General features: G+C 42.1%; 1 protein-coding gene across 1 annotated transcript in view; it reads left to right on the forward strand.

The window, feature by feature from the left end:
* Positions 1–23,695, forward strand: part of LOC136857234 (uncharacterized) — a 229,969-nt gene that overhangs the window by 202,706 nt on the left and 3,568 nt on the right. The window contains exon 8 of the mRNA XM_068225001.1: positions 10,834–10,919. Coding sequence (XP_068081102.1) covers positions 10,834–10,919 — 86 coding nt within the window. The remainder of the gene's footprint in view (positions 1–10,833; positions 10,920–23,695) is intronic.

Genomic DNA, 23,695 nt, shown 5'->3' on the forward strand with positions numbered 1-23,695 from the left:
CGATGAGATGGTCGACGGCTGTTGCAGTGGGTAGTTGAAGGCGCACTAAGTATGTTGGGTCCGTGGAGTTGAAGATCCGAACCGCCCTCCGGACTGGTTATGCGTGAAGGCATAGCTGGTGTTGGACTTGTGTTACGGAGATGAGTGGGTCGACGCCGCAAACGACGCAACTAAAGACTGTGTTGGTATCCGATGTTGATGGCGGTGATGCTGGTTGACGGGCGGCCAATGCTGATGTGGCTGCAGTTGATGGTGTCGTAGATGGTAGCTGTGCAGACAAAGAGACAAGTGATGAATGGCGATGCAGAAAGCGAGGAGGTGGTACACTGATCTGAGGCATGGAGAAAAATGTGGACATAAGTGGTGTAGGATGGGATGACATAATAGTCATCGTAGGGTGGGAGGAAAAGGTGAGGGCGGAAGTCGTCGTGATGGTAGTGGTCATGGTGAAGTGTAGTAGGGATGCTGACATTCAACTAGGAGTAGGCCTATATGCTGATCAGGGTTGGCAGGAGCTGTTACTAAAGATGAGAAGCCACCCGGCCGATCAAAAAACACTGGAGGTGCTGCTGCGAAGATATGTCCATGTACAGTGAGGTTTTGAGAGTATGCAGGTGAACTTATCAGAAGCCCTTATAAGAGGCACAGTCTGACAACTGCATATGGGAGATACACGTCCACAATGGAATTATTGCCCGCCTAGCAATTCCAAATGGAAATTCTAAGTTCCCATGGAGGCAAATAGATATTTTTCCAGCAATAGAGCATGTCAAAAAACAGATCAGATGTAAGGCTTTTCAGGCGTTTGCTCTATTAACCAGCGTTTCGTCTTAGGTCTGACACTAGACTCATCAGAGTGGGATGTGTCAGACCCTACCCACTGACGCTGGGGTGTATGCAGGTGAACGACGACGACGACGACGAAAAGTTTTCATTCCCCGCCCGTAACACGATCTCTCGGGCCAGGAGCAGTGAAGAGAGTAATGTGATGCTTGTAGATGTAGGAGATGGGTAAGCAATGTGAATATAAAGGAGGAGCCTCTCGGCTTGGGGAAATAACTTTAGATGGATGTTTACACCAGAGTGTCGAGAAGGAAGTTGCGTGGAAAGGTAAGGTGGTGAAGTGTTGAAGCGATATGGTAAAGGACAGTTATGGGGTGTTGGAGGTGTGCAAGGGTAGGTGGGGAGAGATTAGCAGAGGAAGTAGGTGGACGGACATGGAAAGAATGTTGAAAGTGGGGATGATCTGGCTGGGTATGGCGACGAGATGTGGAGGTGCGATGGTTAAGGCGGGGAGGTGAGCGGAAGGGTTCGAGGGTATGATGACAGCCATAGAGAAGTGCTCCGTTGGAGATCAGGTGGGCGACGGCTGCTGCGCTGTGAATGAAGTCTGATTATGTCGGGCCGGTGGAGTTGTAGATACGGAATGCCCTCTTGACGGGTATGGCTTGAAGGCGGAGTTGTTCTTGAATGTCGGTTGTCGGGATGAGTGGGCTTACGCTGCAGACAACGCAACTGAAGACTTCGTTTGTGGCTGATGTTGCTGACGGTGATGGAAGTTGATGAGCGGCTGCTGCTGGTACGACGGACAGTGATGGTGACATAGTGGTTGGCAAGGCAGATGTAGACGGTGTAAAAGGGCGGGTGAAGCAGCGGGGAGGAATATGTAATAGTCGAGGTGGATCAACAGGAGGTAGCGCGGGAAGAGAGGTGGATAGAAGCAGTGATAAATGGGATGACTTAACAGTTGTGATGGAAAGGGAGGAGAAGGTGTGAGCAGGGGTCGCAAAGGTAGTAGTGATGGTGGTGGTCGTCATGGTGGTTGATAGTAGGGAGGCTGACATCCACCGAGGAGTCGGCCTATTTGCTTTGTTGGCTCGGCACGAGCGAATAGTAAAGATGTGTAGCCATCCGGCCGATCAAAAATAGCAGGAGAATCTTCTGCGACGAGTTGTATAGGCCACTTGAGAGATGTCGATGCTTTGTGTGGTGCAGGTGAACTTAAAAAAAAAGTTTTTTAATGTTTTCATTCCCCTCCCTAAAGGGGAGGGGCAGGCCACCTTGAAGGTTACGCCTTCACCCTGGCCAGGAGTTTCGGCTGGTTGGGGAAGGGGCGATAGTATGAGAAGGACGATAATGCGATGTAGGGAATGAGGAGGTGTGCGTGGATATGTAAATACCGGGGATGTGTTTAAGGAGTGAAAGTTTAGAGGAGAGTACTAAGGGGGAAATGAAGGGTTAGTATGCGAGGGTGCTTGGGGTAAGTTGGAGGGCAAGGATGTAAAATAAGGAAGAGATATTAACTAGGGAAGTGAGTGAGTAAGAGACGGAGGAGATGGTTGTGGGCGATGTTAGGGGAAAAGCTAGGTGGGGGAAGGTAAAAACGGTTATGTGGACTAGGTCGATGGAATGGAGGAGCTGGCCGGGGACGTGATGTGTTGGGGCGGTTCAAACGTTGGGGAGGAGAGCGTGACAATTCGACCTGATGGTGGCGGCCATGAAGGTGTGTTCCATTGGCGATAAAATGTTGGGCAGCGTCGGGAGTCTCTAGATGTAATCTCACTAAATATGTGGGTCCAGATGCGTTGTAAATCTGGGTAGCTGCAGTGCCCCTAAGCAAACAGTTCGTCATATACTGGAACATTGCCCCCGGAGTGCTTATCAGTAGTGATGGGCAACGCTCTCGCTCGAGACTCTCGAGACTGACATCGCAGATCTCGAGACTCTCGAGACCGATCCTCCTGTAGTGCAAGCTGTGTGACGTACCAGCAACTACGACTGCAAACTTTATAGTATATCATTGGCAATTATTGCGTTAAATAACTTTCTCATATGAAAACGTGTGAGCCAATACATTTTGTCAAAAGCCTGAAATAGTACTGCATGTTCAACTATACCATTAAAGAAAGTGAAAGCAGAATGTCGGTATCTTAAACTGTTCATGACTTATTTGGGGTGGACATCTTAGTCGAATAACCCCGCATAATTTGTGAATAACTGTAGATATGATGTACACCTACTTGGATACTAGAGGCGTGCATTACTCGAACCTGAGACGGGGAAGATGTGCTTTGCTACATATACAACCCCCATTACAATGACTTGAACGTGTAATCTAAAATGCCCGACTTTGCTCCAGTTCTTTCAGCAGGGATGATGGGTAACGCTCTCAAGACCGATTCTCGCGAGCTGTGCGACCTCCCAGTAACTACGAGTGTAAGCTTGATAGTTATCATCTGCAGTTCTCGTATGGAAATGTGTCTGACGATAAATTTTGTCAAAAGCCTAGGAAAGCACTGCACGCTGAACTATGAGCTCCCTAATACCATTAACGAAAGTGAGGACAGAATGCCAGTATCTTAAACTGTTCACAAGTTATGTCAGATGGACTTCTTAGCTGGATTTGTTAATAACTGTTATCAGGATGTAAACCTACCTATATGCCTTACAATCATTGTCGAAAGGGTAGCTTCTTGTGATTCAGACCGGGCCGGAGGTGTTCTGTGACAATTCCTCTTCATTGATATTATGCGTTTGTAAGTGCCGGACCATCCCAGAAGTATTTCTGCCAATGTATTTTACTTTTGAATAAGCAGCACAGTGGGCTGTGCTTTGTGACATCTCTTAATAATAACCGACATCCACAATGCGTTTCGGACATCGTCTTCAAGTTGTTGTGCACAACTAGACACAATTTCACATTGCACCATCATATATCGAAGTACCTAATTATGACGCGAATACTTTACAACATTGTAAGGAATTATTTCCTTCGTCACCAAACTATCGGTAAACACAAGCAGTGGACATATGTTATTGAATGCGGGGTCTGATAACGACGTACACCTAACTTACCTGTCGAAAGAATTGGAGCAAACTGAAGCACTTTAGATTACACATTCCACTCATGCGTAATGGTGGTTGCACATGCAGCAAGGCGCACCATGCCTCATCTCAAATTCGAACATTGCACGCCTCTAGTATCCAGGTACGTGTACCTACAGTAGCCATCAGCTTCTGTATTTAAACCACTCATTCGTGGATAATGGTTGCCTAGTTGTACTTCCTCTTAAAACAATAATCACCACCACCACCACTCATTCGTGTAACTCATTCCTGGTTGCCAGTGGTTTGCCCCAGTGTGCTAAGTTGGGCTCATCAGTTCGTAAATAGTACACCCACCAAGACGCATGGCTATTGCATACCGTGGAGGCCACTGCGTAGGCTACTTGGTGCTACCGGCAGTGCCGATGCACTATGAGAGACTTTGTCTCATTTTCAAAAATTGATGCCTGCCTGGCCATCAGATTATTATTATTTAGCGTATGGGATTAAAAATAAAAACATACAATCACAAATTAAATATACAATACACTATGTAGGTTACACTTTCACCTCAAACTATGCAAATAGTCTATACAAGAAGGATTTGGGTCAAGGAAGTCTTTTGGGTTACTCTGATAAGTAGTGATGGGCAGGCTGAGACGAGGTCTTGAGATTTCTCGGGATTTCTCGAGTCTGGCGCAGGCACTATTTCTCGCGAGAAATTTCGAGAGATCTCAAGAGCGTTTATTTTTTAAAATAATTTTAAAGGATGTTCACCAGATGAGTTTCGTCAATAAAATGTTAGACTTAGATAGATTTTAGACAAATATGTTTTAACTTAAAAGACATAATTTTATTGTTATATGACTTGTAAAATATTATAAGGTGGTAATTATCAAAATTATAAGAATTTGTATAACAAGTAGATCTTCAATACGGACAAAGAAAATGAAATTTATAACCTGCAATATACCACTCAGTCAAGCAGCTCGTCTCCTTGCTTCCAAGTCTTCCCAGCCCCAGCCCAAACTTTGCAATATTTTTGTAACGCTACTCTTTTGTCGGAAATCACCCAGAACAAATTGAGCAGCTTTTCTTTGGACTTTTTCCAGTTCTTAAATCAAGTAATCCTGGTGAGGGTCCCATACACTGGAACCATACTCTAGGTGGGGTCTTACCAGAGACTTGTATGTCCTTTCCTTTACATCCTTACTACAACCCCTTAAACACCCTCATAACCATGTTCAGGGATCTGCACCCTTTATTTACAATCCCATTTATGTGATTACCCCAGTGAATATCGTTCCTTATATTAACACCTAGGTACTTACAGTGATCCCTAAAAGGAACTTTCATCCCATCAACACAGTAATTAAAACTAAGAGGACTTTTTCTATTCGTGAAGCTGACAACCTGACTCTTAACCCCGTTTATTATCATACCATTGCCCACTGTCCATCTCACAACATTATCGAGGTCATTTTGCAGTTTCTCACAATCTTGTAACTTATTTATTACTATACATAGAATAACATCATCCGCAAAAAGCCTTATCTCTGATTCCACTTCTTTACTCATATCATTTATACAGTATATAAGAAAACATAATGGTCCAATAACACTGCCTTGAGGAATTCCCCTCTTAATTATTACAGGGTCAGCTCTAATTCTTTGAGATCTGTTTTCTAGAAATATAGTCACCCATTCAGTTACTCTTTTGTCTAGTCCAATTGCACTTATTTTTGCCAGTAGTCTCCCATGAACTTCCCTATCAAATAACTTAGATAGGTCAATTGTGATACAGTCCATATGACCTCCTGAATCCAAGATATCTGCTATATCTTGCTAGAATCCTACAAGTTGTGCTTCAGTGGAATAACCTTTCCTAAACCCTTGAAACCAACAATCTTTACATACTGCTGACTGAATAATTCTGCCTTTTGAAGATCCTTGCATATACATTCTGCTTGTTCATTAATGATTCCTGGAATGTCCTTCTTCTTCTTCTTCTTCTTTTATGACCACATAGGATCACTTTAGTCAGTCCGTCGTTCAGGTCTCTTTGAAGGGATTGTTCGGGCTTTGCGGTCCTCCCAGTACTTCTTCAGACGCTCCGATCTTCGTGCCCTTTCCTCAGTTGAAAATGTGCGTGTTGTTGGTTTGTTTTGTGTAAGGGTAAAGTGGAGGTTTGTATTCTTGAGTTTTGTATTCAATTTTATCTTATTTTTGGTGTCTTCTGTTGTAAGGCCTATTTCCTTCAGATCCTCTCTTACTTCTCTGATCCATTTACATCCTGTTGTGGTATTTTTTGAGACGAGATTGTGTTGTACTAGTTGTTTCAGAAGTCTCGAGTCCTGCATCCTCATGATATGTCCAAAGAATCCCAGTCTCCTCTTACGCATAGTATCTGTAATGGGTTCTAGCTCTTTGTACACGACTTTGTTAGGTATTAACCGCCACTGTCCATCTTTCTGATATTTTTTGTTGATACAGGTTCTTCCAATCCTCCTTTCAATTTTCTGAAGTCTGTCAGTCTTTGATTGTTTATTCAGGTAAAAGAGTGTTTCTGCTGCATATGTAGCTTACGGTTTTATAACTGTGTTGTAGTGTTTTATTTTTGTATTTATTGATAGACATTTCTTTTTGTAGATATCCCATGTTAATTTTTGTGCTTTAGCTAATCTATTTGTTCTTACTTGGATTGAGATTTTTTCATTTAAGTTATGTGTTATTACTTCTCCAAGATATTTAAACTGAGTTACTATTTTGATTTTATTACCATTTATGGTGACTTCTTTTAGCTGTGTTGGTTTTTGGGGCATAATTTCTGTTTTTTCAAATGATATTTTGAGGCCAATTTTATTTGCAATGTTTTGAAGTTCTGATATCTGGGTTTTTGCTTCTTTTATGTCCACTGCTAGTAATGCTAAATCGTCAGCAAAACCCAGGCAATTTGTTTTGATTTTTCGGCCAATCTTTATTTTGGGGGGACATTTTCTAAACCATTCCCTCATTACCATTTCTAGAGCACAGTTAAATAATAGTGGTGAGAGCCCATCTCCCTGCCGTAGTCCAGTTTTAATTTCAAATGTCTCTGATGTTTCACCCCTAAACTTCACTTTTGACTTGGTATTGGTGAGAGTCAATTTTATCATGTTTATTAATTTGGGGTGTAGTCCAAGGTGTCTTAAAATTTTAAACAGAGATTCTCTATGGATGCAATCATAAGCTTTCTTGAAATCTACAAATGTTATCACCATATCTCTGTTTCTTCTCCTGTTATAGTCCATTATCAACTTAAGACTCATGATCTGATCAGGACAGCTCCTCCAGGGTCTGAAACCTCCTTGATATTCTCCTAGTTCTTTCTCAAGTTGTAAACTTATCCTATTAAGGATGATTATTGAAAATATTTTGTATGTTATATCTAGGAGAGAGATTCCCCTGTAGTTATTAGGGTCGGTTTTGTCCCCTTTTTTGTGCAGAGGATGAATGAGGGCTGTTGTCCAGTGTTCTGGTAGTTCTTCTTTAATCCAGATAGAGACAAGTTGTTGATGGAGGGCAACTTTTGCTGAGTTTCCTGCATATTTCCAGATTTCCGCAAAGGTCTGATCTTCTCCTGGCGCTTTGTAGTTTTTTAATTTATTCAGAGCCTGGTAGACTTCCTTTATTGTGGGGGGATTGATGTTTTCTGGTGATGTTTTTATCGGGGTGTTGGTGTCCAAATGAAGGAGTTCTGTAGGTTCCTCACAATTTAAAAGCTTGTTGAAATGTTTAGCCAGAATTTCTGCATTGTCTTTATTGTTATGGGCCAGCTTACCATCTTCATCCTTCATCAGTAGGGTCGGGGGTTCATATTTTTGGAGCTGCTTTCTGAAGGTTTTGTAGTAGTCCCTTGATTTAGTTTTACTGAACTGTTCTTCAATTAACTGCAGGGTGTCCTTATGATGTTGTCTTTTTATTCTTTTTAAGACTTGGGTAGTTTCTTTTCTCTGTTTTACTAGCTTTTGATAGGATATTTCTGTCTTTTGGGACTGATGTAATAGCCATGCCTGATGTCTTTTCTCCACTGTTTCATCACATTCACTGTTCCACCATTGGTGTTTTTTATGTGGTTTAATTGGAGCTAGGTCTTCTGCAATTTGTTTAAGGTTGTGTACTAAGTCTTATTTTTATTTTTTCAGTTGCTTTCTGGTAATTTTTGTTGTTGATTAGCTGGGTAGGATCTATTTTTCTTTTAGTTTTAAGGGCTTGCTTTTGTTGTCTCCTCTGGGGAGTGAGTTTAATTTTAATTTTAACTACGTAGTGATCTGAACCTGTGTCTATTCCTCGGAGGACTTTGACGTTATAGATCTCTTTGTGGTGGTATTTGTCCATGCAGACGTGGTCCAGTTGCCATTCTCCTTTAGTGTAGTCAGGGTGTTTCCATGTTTTGAGTTTTTGAGGTTTCCTCTTAAAACATGTAGATTTTGAGATTAAATTATGGTTTCTACACAGGTCAACTAGTCTCTCTCCATTTTTATTTGTTTTCTTGTGTGCTGGCCATTTTCCGATGATGTCACGGTATTTTCTTTCTCTGCCTAGTTGAGCGTTGAAGTCGCCTATTAATAATTTTATATGGTGTTTGGGGATGTTATCTATGGTCTGGTCCAATAGGTCCCAAAATTCTCCTGTTTCCTCCTGGTCTTTTGAGGAGTTGTTTTTATCATTAGTGGGAGCATGGGCATTTATTATAGTATAGATTTTATTAGATGCCTTTAAGGTGAGCGTTGAGAGTCGTGGAGACTGTGATCTGAATTCTTGAACTGAGTTTATTATTTTAAGGCTGACCAAAAATCCTGTTCCAAATTGTGGGACATTCTTCATCACTCTCTTCCCGGGTATACCTTTATAAAGTCTGTACCCTTGAGATTCCAAGGCATCCTGGTCAGTGTTTCTAATTTCCTGTAATCCCATGATAAGAATTTTGTGTTGGTCCATTATGTCGGTGATCACTTTTAGTTTACCGATTTGCATGAGTGAGTTTATGTTCTATCTAACCAGTTATTAATTTTGCAAACAAGTTTAATATAATCAGAAAGAATGCTTTCCCAATGTTTATATGCAATGCATGTCAAACTGACTGGCCTGTAATTTTCAGCTTTATGTCTATCACTCTTTCCTTTATACACATGGGCCATTATAGCAACTCTCCATTCATTTGGTATAGATCCTTCATGCAAACAATAATCAAATAAGTACTTCAGATATGGTACTATACCCCAACCCATTGTCTTTAGTATATCCCCAATATCTTACCGTTCTTCCTGCTTTTCTAGATTTCAACTTTTGTATCTTATTGTAAATGTCATTGTTATCATAGATAAAGTTACATAGTTCGTTAGTATTAGTCACCTCCTCCATCTGAACGTTATCCTTGTAACCAACAATCTTGACATACTGCTGACTGAATATTTCTGGCTTTTGAAGATCCTTGCATATACAATCCGGTTGTTCATTAAGGATTCCTGGAATGTCTTTCTTAGAACCTGTCTCTGCCTTCGACACCATGTCAGTAAACACAAGCACTGGACAAATGGAGATTTAATGTGGGGTCTGATAAATTATGAGTGATAAAGATGTACACCTATAGTAGCTGTCAGTTTCTGTACTTGGTCTGCTCATTCGTGTACTTATCGTTGCATACAATGCTGAATGCGTATCCTTTATAATTACGTTATACTGCATCAAAATTTACCTTGGTAGAAATGAAAGAAATGAACACCTTAGTCGCTTATTGACACGTATTTACAGAATGGCGAAGGCCCATGGTACGCTATTCACATACTCGGCACAAATAACATTCAGCTCTGTCCACCTGTAGGCCTACGGCACTCTGCATGCCGCACAGTGCAGGAACAATGCTCTCGAGATCTCACAAAATTCCTCGCGAGAAACAGTGCTTGCGCTAGTCTCCAAAAATCTTGAGAAATCTTGTGACTCCGTCTCAGACTGCCCATCACTAGATAAAGGTGCATTGGATCTTCCTCATCTTACCTATCCTTGACTACTGGGATGCTGTGTTTACAGTAATAAACTAGACTGGACTTTAAATACCTGCATTGCATTTATTTTTAATCTAGGTGATAGTGATGATTATTTTTTTAAGAGGAAGTACAACTGGGCAGCCATCTTCTATATAACACTCAGAGAAAATAAACAGAAGGGATCTGATACTTCTAAGAATGAAGGTATCGGCCAAAGAAAGACAAGGGCCATGAAAGCATGAAAATCAAAGACAACCTACGCCTTGCAACCTATTATCAGCGGGTTCAGAAAAGAACAAGAGTTGACTTAGGGAGGTTGAATATGATACATGAAAGTGAGTAGCCTGGCACAAGTGGAAGCAATGCAAGGCCCCATAGTCGCCAAATTTTTAATCTACGTTTTGATATATAATGGTGAGTGGCCTACGGAGAGGCCTGTTGCAGGTTTTTCGAGTTGATGTCGTATAGGCAATCTGCGCATCCTAAAGACGGCACAAACACCCAGCCCCCGAGCCAGAGGAATTAACTAAAGAAAGTTAAAATCCTCAATCCAGCTGGGAATTGAACCCAAGATCCTTCCGGCCAAACATGCTAACCATTTAGCCATGTAGCCGATTGATCCCATGAGTAACCAACATCATTCACAACATTCAGATGTATTACCGTGCTCCAAATATCCTCACTCTTACCCATATCTCAGCAGCTTCCATACAGACACAGCCATAAATGAGACTGAGACCAGCTGAAAGTACATTTTTCTCAGACCTGAGTTAAGAGATGAATGCAAGAATACTGCAGCCATTAAGAAATAGCAAGAAACGGAACTATTCAGATTGCCATAAGAAACGTATTCCCTGATATAATTCAGCAAGAGTTAAGGGTGGAGGATAGAGATTAAATCACTGATGTAATTACAAGTACTCCATGCTGGCCACTGTTCTTGACTGAAATAAACTGCATTATAACTCTTTATCTTCCACAGGTGTTCTTTCAAGCATTGTGGATTGCATGGGTTCTACCACTGGCATCTTCATCCCAATCGTAGTAGGAGCAGTTACCATGGATAGTGTAAGTCAATACAAAAATAAATTTATTTTTCTCATGTCTACTAGCAAGGCACCAGCTTGAAACAGCTGTTAAAGATATTAATTATAACCTACATACATACATCTTCATTATAGACTAGTAACTGGAAAGTAACTGACAAGTGTTGAATCAAGTGTTAAGTAGAGGGGCAGGAATCTAGAAAGGAGCACAAAATGGGGTGAACACAATGACAGGTTAGTGTGGGAACAGAGAGCAACAGCAAGAGGAGATAAGGACAAAATAGAGAAAGACAATCTCATCTTCAGATAAGTGGGCACTCTCGTCCTAAATCCCAGTTCTTTTCACCCCTGGATGGACCTGTTTGTGACTACACCTTTCTCAGCTCCTGGTGGGACTGTATGTGACTACATCTATCTCTCCCCAGCCCCTGATGCACCTGTTTCTGACTACACCTATTTCTTTATCGGCCCCGGATGAGCCTGTTTCTGACTACACCTCTCTCAGCTCCTGGTGGGTCTGTTTCTGACTGTCCTTACCTTTCCTAAACGCCGGCCCCGTGGTGTAGGGGAAGCGTGCCTACCTCTTACCTGGAGGCCCCAGGTTTAATTTTCAATTCCCGGCCAGGTCAGGGATTTTTACCTGGACCTGAGGGCTGGTTCGAGGTCCACTCAGCCTATGTAATTAGACTTGAGGAGCTATCTGACGGTGAGATTGCAGCCCCGGTCTAGAAAGCCAAGAATAACGGCCAAGAGGATTCGTCGTGATGACCACATGACACCTCATAATCTGCAGGACTTCGGGCTGAGCAGTGGTCGCTTAGTAGGCCAAGGCCCTCCAAGGGCTGTAGTGCCATGGGGTTTGGTTTGTTTACCATTTCTCAGTCCTGGATGAGCCTGTTTCTGACAAAAAATATCTCTTCCCAGCCCCTGATGGACCTGTTTCTAACTACACCTATTTTTTTCAGCCTCGAATGAGCCTGTTTCTGACTACACCCATCTCTTCTCAGCCCCTGATGAGCCTATTTCAGACTACACCTCTTTCACTCCCAAAAGCTGCATTTCTAGATTTGATAATCTCTTGGGAGTTTTGCCATGTCAAACAAAGAGTACAAATTCTTTATGTTTTGCACAGATTTTTGCTCTGCATCTTCAGAAGAGAAACACCTGTCTATGGAAACATTTCGCAGAGACTTTACTCTGCATCTTCAGAAGAGAAACATGTCTATCCATGACTAAGACTTCTCTAACAAAGGAATTTCTTTGACACGGCAAAATCCTAAGAGATTATCTATCGTGTCTGCTGTGAAAGCGGCGATCTAAGTAGAGCTTGTTTCTAGTGGTGGGTAGTCTGACACGGTCTCTCGAGATTCTTGAGACAAGCACAATCACCTGCTTTGACACCTGTCGAGAGATATGGAGAGCGTTGTCCTCGCATCACACAATGAGCAATGTGTAGTAGACTCTATAGTCCTGATCTCTCCCCATACAATTATTACGCCTTTGGTCCCCTAAAAAAGGCTTTGAAGGGTCAACCCTTCCTGTCGGACGAGGATGTACAGCAGGGGGCTATGGACTTCTTCACGCAGCAGGACATGGTAGTTTACCACATGGGATCTTCAACCTGGTGCGTCGGTGGGATAAGTGCCTTAATGCTCACGGCGGTTTTGCCTGATTGGCATCCTGATTCAAGACTCAATGGACGTTGAAAAGAAACTTTTTGATTGCCCCTTATACTTTGATCAAGCATTAATTGTAGATTAGATGTTTAGTTTTCTTTTTCTTTTTGTGTGTTTTCACTTGATATATTTGTACATATCATATGAAGTGTGATCTAGGGTCAGTGTGCTTAGTTTATTTCTTACAGGGTTACACTTATTTGCAAGGCTGAATTGGCCAGTTTATATTCATATTGTTAGAGTAAGGTATGTTATTGTATAAGTCCAGGGGTGCATGAATGCCAATGAATTTAAATATTTGTTGTATGAGTGAAAGATCACGTTTGTCCAGGTAAAAAATCTATATCCCATGTACAGGAATTTTGGCCACTGGCTCAGTGCTCTAAATCTTTAGGATTAAATTAGAATAGTAATTGTGGACCATGTTAAAATTGCATAATAAACTTTAAAATGTGATATTGCTGATGGGTTGCCTAAATTATACTTAAACCGTGAACCCAGTTCCTAAATAATTGTTTGAATAAATGTCCATTAAACTTAAGGTCTGCCAGAGCCACCTGAATACTAATTTGTATTTAATAAGCTAATGATTCTAAATGGTTTGGGGACCGCATCATAATAACCACATATCTGTGACCAATTAAAGTTTGAGAGGATGTAATAATCATTCATAATTCCCATCTTGGTTGTTAAATACAGAACAGAGTCATGGTGTAAGGAGCCGCATGGATACACAGCCAAAAGGAAATGAGCTTGAGTCGTAATGTCATCATCGAGAAATGTGGAATCAATCTTAAAACTATACGTATAATAATAATAAGAATAATTGAAAATAAAAATCCAGTGTCAGAGGGGAAAAGGATTCCTGCACTGTGAATATAAAGAGTTAATGAGAAATGAAGAGAAAGTGGAGAGAGAAATAATGAATTTATAAGCATCTAGGCAGACTGGAGTGAGAAATATCCAGGGCCGGGGAAGGTCAAGTAAATTAAGATTGAAAGATGAAATGCTAGGGACATTTCACGGTAAAGCAGTACATGCTGAGATTAGAGGGCTGTTGTTTGGTTATCCTATGAATCACAACCCAGTAGAGTATAGAGGTTAACACTAAAGAAGGCAGTTTTAAATAATAATAATAATAATATATTCTTTTTTTTTGCGAGGGAGTGTGGAAAAACTTTCATAAGACACTTGTGAGGGTCTGCACTCAACAAGTGTGTGGAGATTCTTACCCACTAAAAACCACACTCCCTTTTCCCATGATGTTTATCTCCGCCCCAGAAACCGCTCTCGCATTACTTCAGGACGGATGTCGTGCTTAATGCATCTTGTGCTTCATCTTCCTTCTTTTGCTTTACTGTCTGTCGTAATCGTCCAGGTCCTTCTTCTTCTGATGCAGAAGATTTTCTATGTAGACTGCCACTTGGTCCCAAGATTCTTAACTTTGTAGCATAACTGACACGATCCCTTCTGGCGTCAATTCTCCCTGCATAACTTCTAAGCATCTTCTTTGTGGCAGCCAATGAACACACACAAAGAAAGTATGTAATACGTCATCGATATCGCCGCAGTATATGCACACCGGACTAGTTGCTAGCCCTAGCCTATGAAGAAATTTTTGGAAGTATCCATGACCTGCCAAGAACTGTGTGAGATAGTAGTTCACTTCACCATGATTTCGGCCAACCCATACGCCCAGAGAAGGTATCAGTCTTTTCGTCCATTTCCCTCTAGAGACATCTCCCCATCTTGTTTGCCATCATTGCATTCTGCGACTAAGAGCCAAAGCCTTTGCCTTTTTCCTTCCTAGCTCTTCTTGTGTGAGCCAAATTTCTTGTCTTTCGAAGGCCAACAAGTCAATAGGAGCTACTGCTGCTACTATTAGAATCTCAGGTTCTGATACTGTGCGATATGCGCAATTCGTAAAGCTGCTCTCTGTTGTACAGCCGCAATTCTTGTCCGATATTTCGCAATTTTTAACGATTCAGCCCAAATTTCCGAACTGTATGTTATTATTTCAATCTGTATAGCAGTATCGATTGAACAGTCGACATGAGAAGCCGCCTTTTACTAGATATCGGCCCCTTGATATTTCCCATGAGTCTACTCAGTGCAATCATGGTTTTCGCTGCCTTATCTGTTACCCGTTGGATGTGGTCCCAATATACAAGCTTAGTATCAAGCGTTACACCAAGATATTTTGTGCTCCTAGTTGTTTCGATGGCTATCTGCCCGATCTGCATTGGTACAACAGTATTAATCCTTTTCCTTGTCAGGAGGACAATTTCCGTTTTTATGATCTGTGAGTTCTAACTTGTGATTTATCATCCATTCTTTGACACGTCACATCACCTGATTCAATTTAAAATGAGCCAGCTCTAGGTTACGGGTTACTATCACAGCAGCCACATCATCAGCATAACCCACAAGTTTTACATCTTCTGGCATCTCCAGCCGTAACAAACCATCATACATGATATTCCAAAGGAGTGGTCTGAGAATTGAGCCTTGCGCTGCACCAGCTGTGAGCCATTTTCTTCTCTGACCATCTTCTGTGTCGTATAACAATGTACGGTCTTTCAAATAGTCTTGCAGTATATACATGAGACATTCTGGTAGCTTGAAAGTTTCTTGTAGAGCTTCCAGAATATCACTCCATCTTGCCGAGTTGAAAGCATTTTTAACATCTAGAGTCACAAGAAGCTTCAGCTTTCTAGAGTAATGATTACCCATTTGAGCTCGTTCTGCTGTCTTCACCACTTCCTTCACAGCATCTAGCGTTGAGTGACCTCTGCGAAATCCATGTTGTTGGTCAGATAGGTCGCCAGCTAATCGGGCTGCTGCTAGTATTCTCGGTTGTAGTAGCTTCTCTAAACCTTTCCCGGTGGTATCCAGCATACATAGAGGTCTGTAACCCCCAGTTTTCCCTTTACTGATCAGAACCAATCTAGCTATCTTCCAACAAAAGCTAAAAATTCCCACTTCCAAACAATGATTATACATTCTCAACAGCAGTTGAGGACATAATTCGACTGCCACCTTCATTACTTCTGCTGGAATACCATCTGGTTCAGGGGCTTTCTTATTTCTAAGGGAATTAATTGCTGTTATCAATTCTTCAGTTGTAAAAGGTGGTACATTATCTAGTTCTTTCTCGGCCTCATCATCAATCCTCTCTGCATGATCAGGGAATAGTGTGTGTACTATTTCTTCCATGGTGCGTGGATCCATGATAGGGCTTGGTAGCTCCCCAAATTTCTTCATAACAATTTTATACCCTAATCCCCATGGATTTTCATCCACTTCCTTAGACATTTCCCACCACTTGTTGGCTTTACTCTTTTAATTGTATTTCACAGCCTTTTCTTCATAGTCTTATACTCTACTGAGAGAGCTTTGTGTCCTTCGTCTGAGTCGCAGGCATTGTTTCCTCAGCTCAGCAATTTCTTCATTCCACCAATATGCTGGACGCTTGCCTCTCTGTTGCTTGATTCTGGTCATTGATGCATCATATACTTGCTGAAGGAGTCTCATGGTGTGTTCCACGCATTTATTAGCAATTATGCTTCTTTTGCCTCCGTGACATGTATCCGTCATACGGTCCATTCCATTCTGTATTACTTCATGAAATTTTTCTCTATCCATAGTGGCTATGTTCCATCTTTCTGGCTTGCATGTGGTAATCCTTAGATGCGGAGTCTCTTGAAGTACACGAAAAGTGATATACTGATGATCGCTTCCAGTATATTCTTCAATTACTCGCCATTCAGTTATCCTAGACACAATTGTCTTCAGAAGCAAAGGTTACATCTGGTATAGTTCCCTGACACCCAGGTCGCCGAAAGGTTGTCATATTACCAACGTTGATAACCATTAATCCCAATCTGGCAACCATCTCCATTGTACGCCGCCCTCTAGAATATGTTTGAGGCATGTTCCATTCAACTGCCTGAGCATTAAAATCACCAGCAACAACTAGGTTAGTGTTCATCCCTTGCAGAGTATCTTCAAGCCCATCTAGTTTTGTCTGGAAGTCAGAAATAGTCTCATTCGGGATAAAATAACAGCTGACAAAAATTACCTTCTCAACTTGGGCCCAGACAAACCCATCTCCGCATCCTTGATTTATAACTGAATATTTTCCAAGGTCTGGTACCCATATCGCAGCTGTCCCATGTCTGAAAACCAGCCTGGTTGATCTTTGTCTTGATATTGTTCGCTAAGAATCAAGATGTCTGCTCCTATCTCATAGGTCATCTGCGTCAATAGATCATTGGCAGTTAGACTCCTGTGTATATTGGCTTGAAGGATCTGTACCATTCACCACAGCTTTTTGGCCTTTTCTAGTGCTTCACGAAACACAATACACTTGCCTGAGCCAAGAGCATGATGTTGTTTGGACTCTTCAACACCCATATCTGTGCAAATTATGCATCGTAGATTCGTTTTGCATCCTACTGCCTTGTGACCAGCTTCCCCGCACTTAAAGCAGAGTTTACTTCTGTCCAATCCTTTACAGTTTTGTGCTTGATGCCCATATGACAGACATCTAAAGCACCGAGGAACTATGGCCCACTGTCTTACTCTGCAGTACAGCCAGCCTACTTTTATTTTGCCTATGTTTAACAGCTTTCATGCCTCGCTACCTTCTATCTCCACAATGGCGAGTTTTTGTTCCCTGCTGTACGGATTTATGATTGAGACCTTCAATTCTTGATTAAGATTTTCTATTTCTTGTCTTACAGCCTCCTCTACATTGGAAATAGTGGTGGCACTGTCCATATCCCGAATTTCCAATGTAGTTCTAGGCGTCAAAACCTTTACTTCGCCATCATGATTTATTAAAATTTTCTCTATTCTCCTTTTCCGTGGCCTTATTAAATTCAAGAAGAACCGCTCCAGATATAGTTTTCCTGATCGACCTAATACCAGCGCCACTGTCTTCTGGGTTCACCTTGCTGCGGATATCCTTCACAACATCTGCGAAAGTCTTGCCATTCATCGGTTTAATAAGTACGGCTTCTGGGCGGCTTCTTATAGTTGAACGTTTCCGTTGCTCGTTCTTTTTAACAGTTTCAGATACTGGTACTGGTTCAGGTTGAGTACCTTCATCTTCATCTGCCTCTGTTCCCTCTTCTTCTTCTTGGATAACGCTATTTCCCAGTTATCCTGTTCTACATTTCTGTTTGTGGTGCTCTGTTCTACTTTCTCTTGAACGTGCAAATCCTTTTGCATTAATGCTCTAGTTGCTTTCCAAGCCTTTCTGTGCGTACATCCTGCATCTAGGGCTTCCTCCTATTTCTTTAAACCTTGCTGAATTTCCATCTTCATATTTTTCTGCTGAATTGCAAGAATACTTTTCAACAGGCCCCTGGCGATTTCCAGTTGTTCTTCCTCTTTTAACATATCCTCCATAATTTGTTGAGTGATATCAAGCCTCAAATTTGTTTTCGCATTCTGCTCAATACTACTATTGCATGTATCATGTGTGCGCTCCACGTCCGTGATATTGTGGCCATGTTCCATAGATGCTGGATTCAAATCCACGGTCACATTGGATTCCAGTTCCAGACATCGTGCCATATAGGGAGTCCAGCTGGCCGTGACTCAGGTCACAGAGAAATATCTATTCTCTGTTATTTTCTATGACGAAACTAGGTAACCTAAAAATGCAATTTCACTAACACACAATATCAATGTCTTGAACTTTTCACCCACTACCGTCGTTTATCCTATTAAATATTGAAAGCACGTATATTAAATATTACTTATACTCACTTTCCATATCAATATACGGGTGATTACCAATGAAAGCTTCGATCATTGCATAATAATAATAATAATAATAATAATAATAATAATATTTTTTTTACAAGGGATTGTGGAAAATCTTCAAAAGACACTTGTGAAGGGTCCGCACTCCACAAGTGTGTGGGATTCTTACCCACTAAAAACCACACACCCTTTTCCCACGATGTGTATCATCACCCCGGAACCGCTCTCGCATTACTTCAGGGTGATATTGTGCTTTGTCTTTCAGACATCATCTTTCTTCATTTCTCCTTTACGAACGTTCGTATGCTTCCAAATCCTTCTTCTTCTGATGAAGGACGTTCTCCACGTACACTGCCACGCGATCCCAGGATTCCTGGTTTTGCAGCATCACCGAAATAATATTATCTGCTGTCAATTCTCCTAGTTCAGTTTCCACACATCTTCTCTGAATCGTCCAATGGCCGCATACAAAAAAGATGTGAAATACGTTGTCAATGTCATCACAGTATATGCATGCTGCGTCATTAGCTCTGCCCATTTTATGCAGGAATTTCCGGAAATATCCATGCCCTCTTAGAAGCTGCGTGAGGTAGTAATTTACTTCACCATGGGCCCTTTCAACCCAGATATCCAAGCGTGGTATCAGTCACTTGGTCCATTTGCCTCGAGGGTCACTTTCCCATCTGAGTTGCCATCGGCTCATCCGTTGACTGAAGGCACGCTTCTTTGCACATTTATTTCCCAGCTCTCCTTGGGTACGCCAGATTTCATGTCACTCCAATGCAAGTAGGTCTATTGGGGCTATTGCTGCCACCGTGAGGATTGCAGGTTCGGAAACCGTGCGGTATGCGCATGCAATACATAAAGCCGCTCTCCATTGTACAGCAGCTATCCTTCTCCGATACCAAGCGAATCTCATGGATTCAGCCCAGATTTCAGAGCCATATAGGAGCACTGACTGAACCGTCGACATGAGAAGACGTCGTTTGCTGGATTTCGGACCTTTAATATTTCCCATTAGTCTGCTAAGTGCAGTCATGTATTTTACTGCTTTGTCTATCGCTCTCTGAATATGATTCCAGAATGTGAGCTTGGAGTCAAGTGTCACTCCTAGATATTTTGTGTTAGCAGATGTTTCAATCACTAACTCTCCAACAGTCCTTGGTACAAGAGTTTCGATCCTTTTCCTCGTCAGAAGAACTATCTCCATTTTGTGTTCGGCTAATGTTAGACTGTGGTTCATCATCCATTCTTTTATGCGCCGCATCACCTGGTTCAGTTTGATTTGAGCCATTTCAACATTACGAGCTACTATCAAGGCGGCCACATCATCAGCGTAGCCCACAAGCTTTGTGTCCTCTGGCATCTCCAAACGTAACAAGCCATCATACATTATGTTCCAAAGATCTGGACCAAGGATCGATCCCTGCGCTGCACCAGCCGTCAGGTGTTTTGTCTTTTCTCCGTCTTCCGTATCATACAACAGAGTGTGATCTTTGAAGTAATCTCTCATTATGCGCATAAGATATTGTGGTAGCTTGAAAGTTTCCTCAAGAGCTACCAACATGTCGCTCCATCTTGCCGAATTGAAGGCATTCTTCACATCCAGGGTCACAAGAAGTGTCAATTTACGGGAATGATGGTTGCCCATTTGTGCCCTTTCTGCTGTATTCACCACCTCCCACACTGCATCTAGCGTCGAGTGTCCTCTCCGAAATCCATGTTGGCGAACAGATAGCTCCCCTGCTAGTTGAACTGCTGAGAGGATTTTGGGCTGCGGAAGTTTCTCCAGGCCTTTTCCGGCTGTGTCCAGCATACATAAAGGTCTATAACCGCCAAGTTTTCCTTTGCTGATCAGAACCAAACGAGCCATTTTCCATCGGGGACTAAAAACTCCCGTTTGCAGGCAATGATTGTACATATTCAGCAACAGTTCTGGACATAGTTCTGCTATTATCTTTAACACTTCTGTAGGTATACCATCTGGTCCTTGTTTCTAAGAGAGCTAATAGCTCTATTCAGCTCTTCTACAGTGAAGAGGGGTATATCATCCAGTTCTTTTTCGTCATCACAGTCAATCCTCTCTGAATGGTCTGGGAATAGTGTATCCACAATTTGTTTAATTGTTTGCGGATCCGCACTCGGGGTTGAAAATGTCCCGAGTTTCTTCATTACAATCTTATAACCTTGTCCCCATGGATCATCATCTACTTCTTTAGCCAGTGCCCACTGATTGCATTACGGAGTTCCTTCTTCGCTGACTTGTACTCCGCTGTGACTGAGGTATTCTCTTGACTGCCTCTCATCCTCTGAGCCCTGCGTCGAAGTCGCAGACAATTCTTTCTCAGTTCAGCAAACTCTTCGGTCCACCAGTATGCTGGGCGCTTGCTATTTCGCGGTCTCCTTCGGGGCATTGAGGCATTGCATGCTTGATGGATTAGCCGCATAGTGAGTTCAACACATACACCAGCTGCTTCTTTCCCTCTACGAGTAGAACAGTTTTCAGTTATGTTCTCCATTCCATTCCGTATTACATCAATGAACGTTTCCTTGTCAATACTGGCTACGTTCCACCGTGCTGGCCTGCGCAAGATGTTTCTTTCTTGAGGAGATTCTTGGAGCAGTCGAAAGATGATATATTGGTGATCGCTCCCCGTGTAGTTCTCAATCACTTGCCATTCAGAAATCTTAGGCGTAATATCCTCTGATGAAAAGTTTACATCCGGTATTGTTCCCTGGCATCCTGACCGTCGGAATGTTGGCACACTTCCAATGTTGTTGACCACCAAACCCGTTCTGGCTGCCATCTCCATTATACGACGTCCTCTGGAGTCTGTTTGTGGCATGCCCCATTCCAACGCTTGAGCATTTACGTCACCAGCGACCACTAGTTTTTTTTTTTTTTTCCATTCTGCGTATTATATCCTCAAGACCATCAATTTTCATCTGAAAGTTGGAAACAGATTCATTTGGCGTAAAATAACAGCTTACAATAGTGATTCCCCCAGTCTGTACCCAAACAAAACCGTGATCGCATCCATGCTGTGTTACTGGGACTTTTCCTACATCTGGTATCCAAATTGCAGCTGTTCCGAGGTTATCCACAAACCACCCTGGATGGTCCCTCTCTTGATATGGTTCGCTAATAATAATGATGTCTACTTCCATCTCGTAAATCAGCTGTGTCATAAGATCGTTAGCTGTTTGACTCCTGTGCATGTTTGCTTGAAGTATTCGCATCATTTACTGTGATTTTTTGCCTTCTCCAGAGCTTCACGAAATATTGCACATGCTCCCGATCCAGGAATGTGATATTGTTTAGCTTCATTGAAACCCTTGTCTGTACAAAGCATACATAGCGGATTGTTCTTTTTACAGTCTACTGCCTTGTGGCCAGATTCTTCATACTTAAAACAGAGCTTACTTCTGTCGGGGCCTGTGCAGTTTCTTGCCAGGTGACCATATGATAGGCATCGGAAGCAGCGAGGTAACATGGTTCTAGCTCTTACTCTGCAGTATAGCCATCCTATCTTAATTCTTCCTGCTTAAAGTAATTTCTGAGCGTCCTAGGCTTTGGTTTTGAAGACGGCAAGTTTCTGTCCCCAGCTGTTTGGTTTCGAGACCGATATTTTAAGTTCTCCATGGGGATTTCCGGAATCTCGTCTTACAGCTTCCTCCACGTCTGCGGCGGTAGTGACGCCATCCATGTCTCGAATCTCCAGTGTAGTTCGGGGGATTAACACCTTTACATCGCCATCACGTCCGAGGGCATCTCTCAGAGAATTACTGAATACCTCCCTATTTTCAATCTTAGTTGTTTTGTTGAATTTAATAAGGGCAGCTCCAGCTCTTTTTTTACGGATGGATCGAATGCCTACTCCACTGTCTTCCGGCTTCACCCTGTTCCTGATATCCTTCAAAACATCAGTGAAAGTCTTACCGTTCATCGGTTTGATGATTACAGCTTCTGTACGACTCCTAGATTTAGAATGAGGTCGTTTCCCACTTTCGCTAAGCACTGTAGTTTCAGGATCATTACTGGCCTGTTTCGTTGGAATATCTTCGTGCTTCCTATCCTCACTCTTCTTTGACAGAAACGTCTCCCATTTTCCTTGATCTTCCTCCTTCGAGTCATTTGTCACTGGTGATGTGTTGGACAATTCCTTATTCTCCATGGTAATTGGTCTCTGCTTTTGTTCTTCTGCAGATTTCTTCCATGACATCCTGCATGCTGCTCCAGCCTCTAAGGCTTCTTCCAGCTTCATGAGACCATTCTTTATTTCCGTTTTGAGAATTTGAGAGGAATAGCCATTATGTTCTTTAACAGTGATCTTGCAGTCTCAAGATGCACCTCTTCTTTGTATTGATTATCCATTATCTGCCGACTGATATCATCAATCAGATTTAGGTCAATACTCCTACCATTTCGGCCAATGTGGATACTTTCCCTTGATACACCAGGGAGCTCCACTGTATCACACAGAATGTCTGCTTCTGCCATCATGCCAATGTGAGAGTCTAGCTGGCCGTGTCTTGAGTCAAGGAGATGAAGTTCTGAGTAGGCGGCTGGGAGCGCTTACACTATAAAGCGATCGTCTATCTACCGCAGTGTACCTTCTACGTGATTTTGATCTTTGGCAAGATGGCTGCTCACAGCAGGATTATTTCACCGCAAACTTTTCAATATTTCACTCAATATTCTGTCGTTCCAGTTGTAAACAAACATATCTACCATGCAATGGGGCTTAAAATAACCATACAAGCTCGTTTCGGTGAGTGCCTTCACAATATAAACCCGCTTTCTTGAGCAATAATAATAATAATAATAATAATAATAAATAATAAATAATAATAATAATAATAAGCCCTGGGAACTGACCTAGGGAATTTCTCTGCGACCACCTTGAGACTCTGGCTAAATGGAAGTGTGATGTGAATATAAGAACTCAACAAGAGAATTCTCTTAGCCTCTCTCAACTCAATTCTACATTTCCTACCTACAAGTGATGCCCTTGTTAAGCCAAGCAACCCAGTGGAAGATTGGGTACGCAACCCCAGTGGGAAGCTGGGTCAGTGAACAGATTGGCATTGGGAGTCAGTGGAAGGCAATGGGAAACCACCACTGTTTAATTTTCCCGAGACAAACTCATGGCTTTGCTCAATCATAAATCAGTGTCCGGAGTAAGTCTCCCAGTCGGATCTCTGGGAGAGGACATGGTTGAGAGGAGCCTCAGAACGTGCAAATCAATCCAAACCATCTCTGTGCGTAGTTAGAAAGATCGCAACTTGGAATGTACAAGGTCTCTTACAGACAGGTAAACTGTCTCTTGTTGAAAGAGCAATCTGA

Source organism: Anabrus simplex, chromosome 1 (genome assembly GCF_040414725.1).
Source record: "Anabrus simplex isolate iqAnaSimp1 chromosome 1, ASM4041472v1, whole genome shotgun sequence".
In the NCBI taxonomy this organism is placed as follows: domain Eukaryota; kingdom Metazoa; phylum Arthropoda; class Insecta; order Orthoptera; family Tettigoniidae; genus Anabrus; species Anabrus simplex.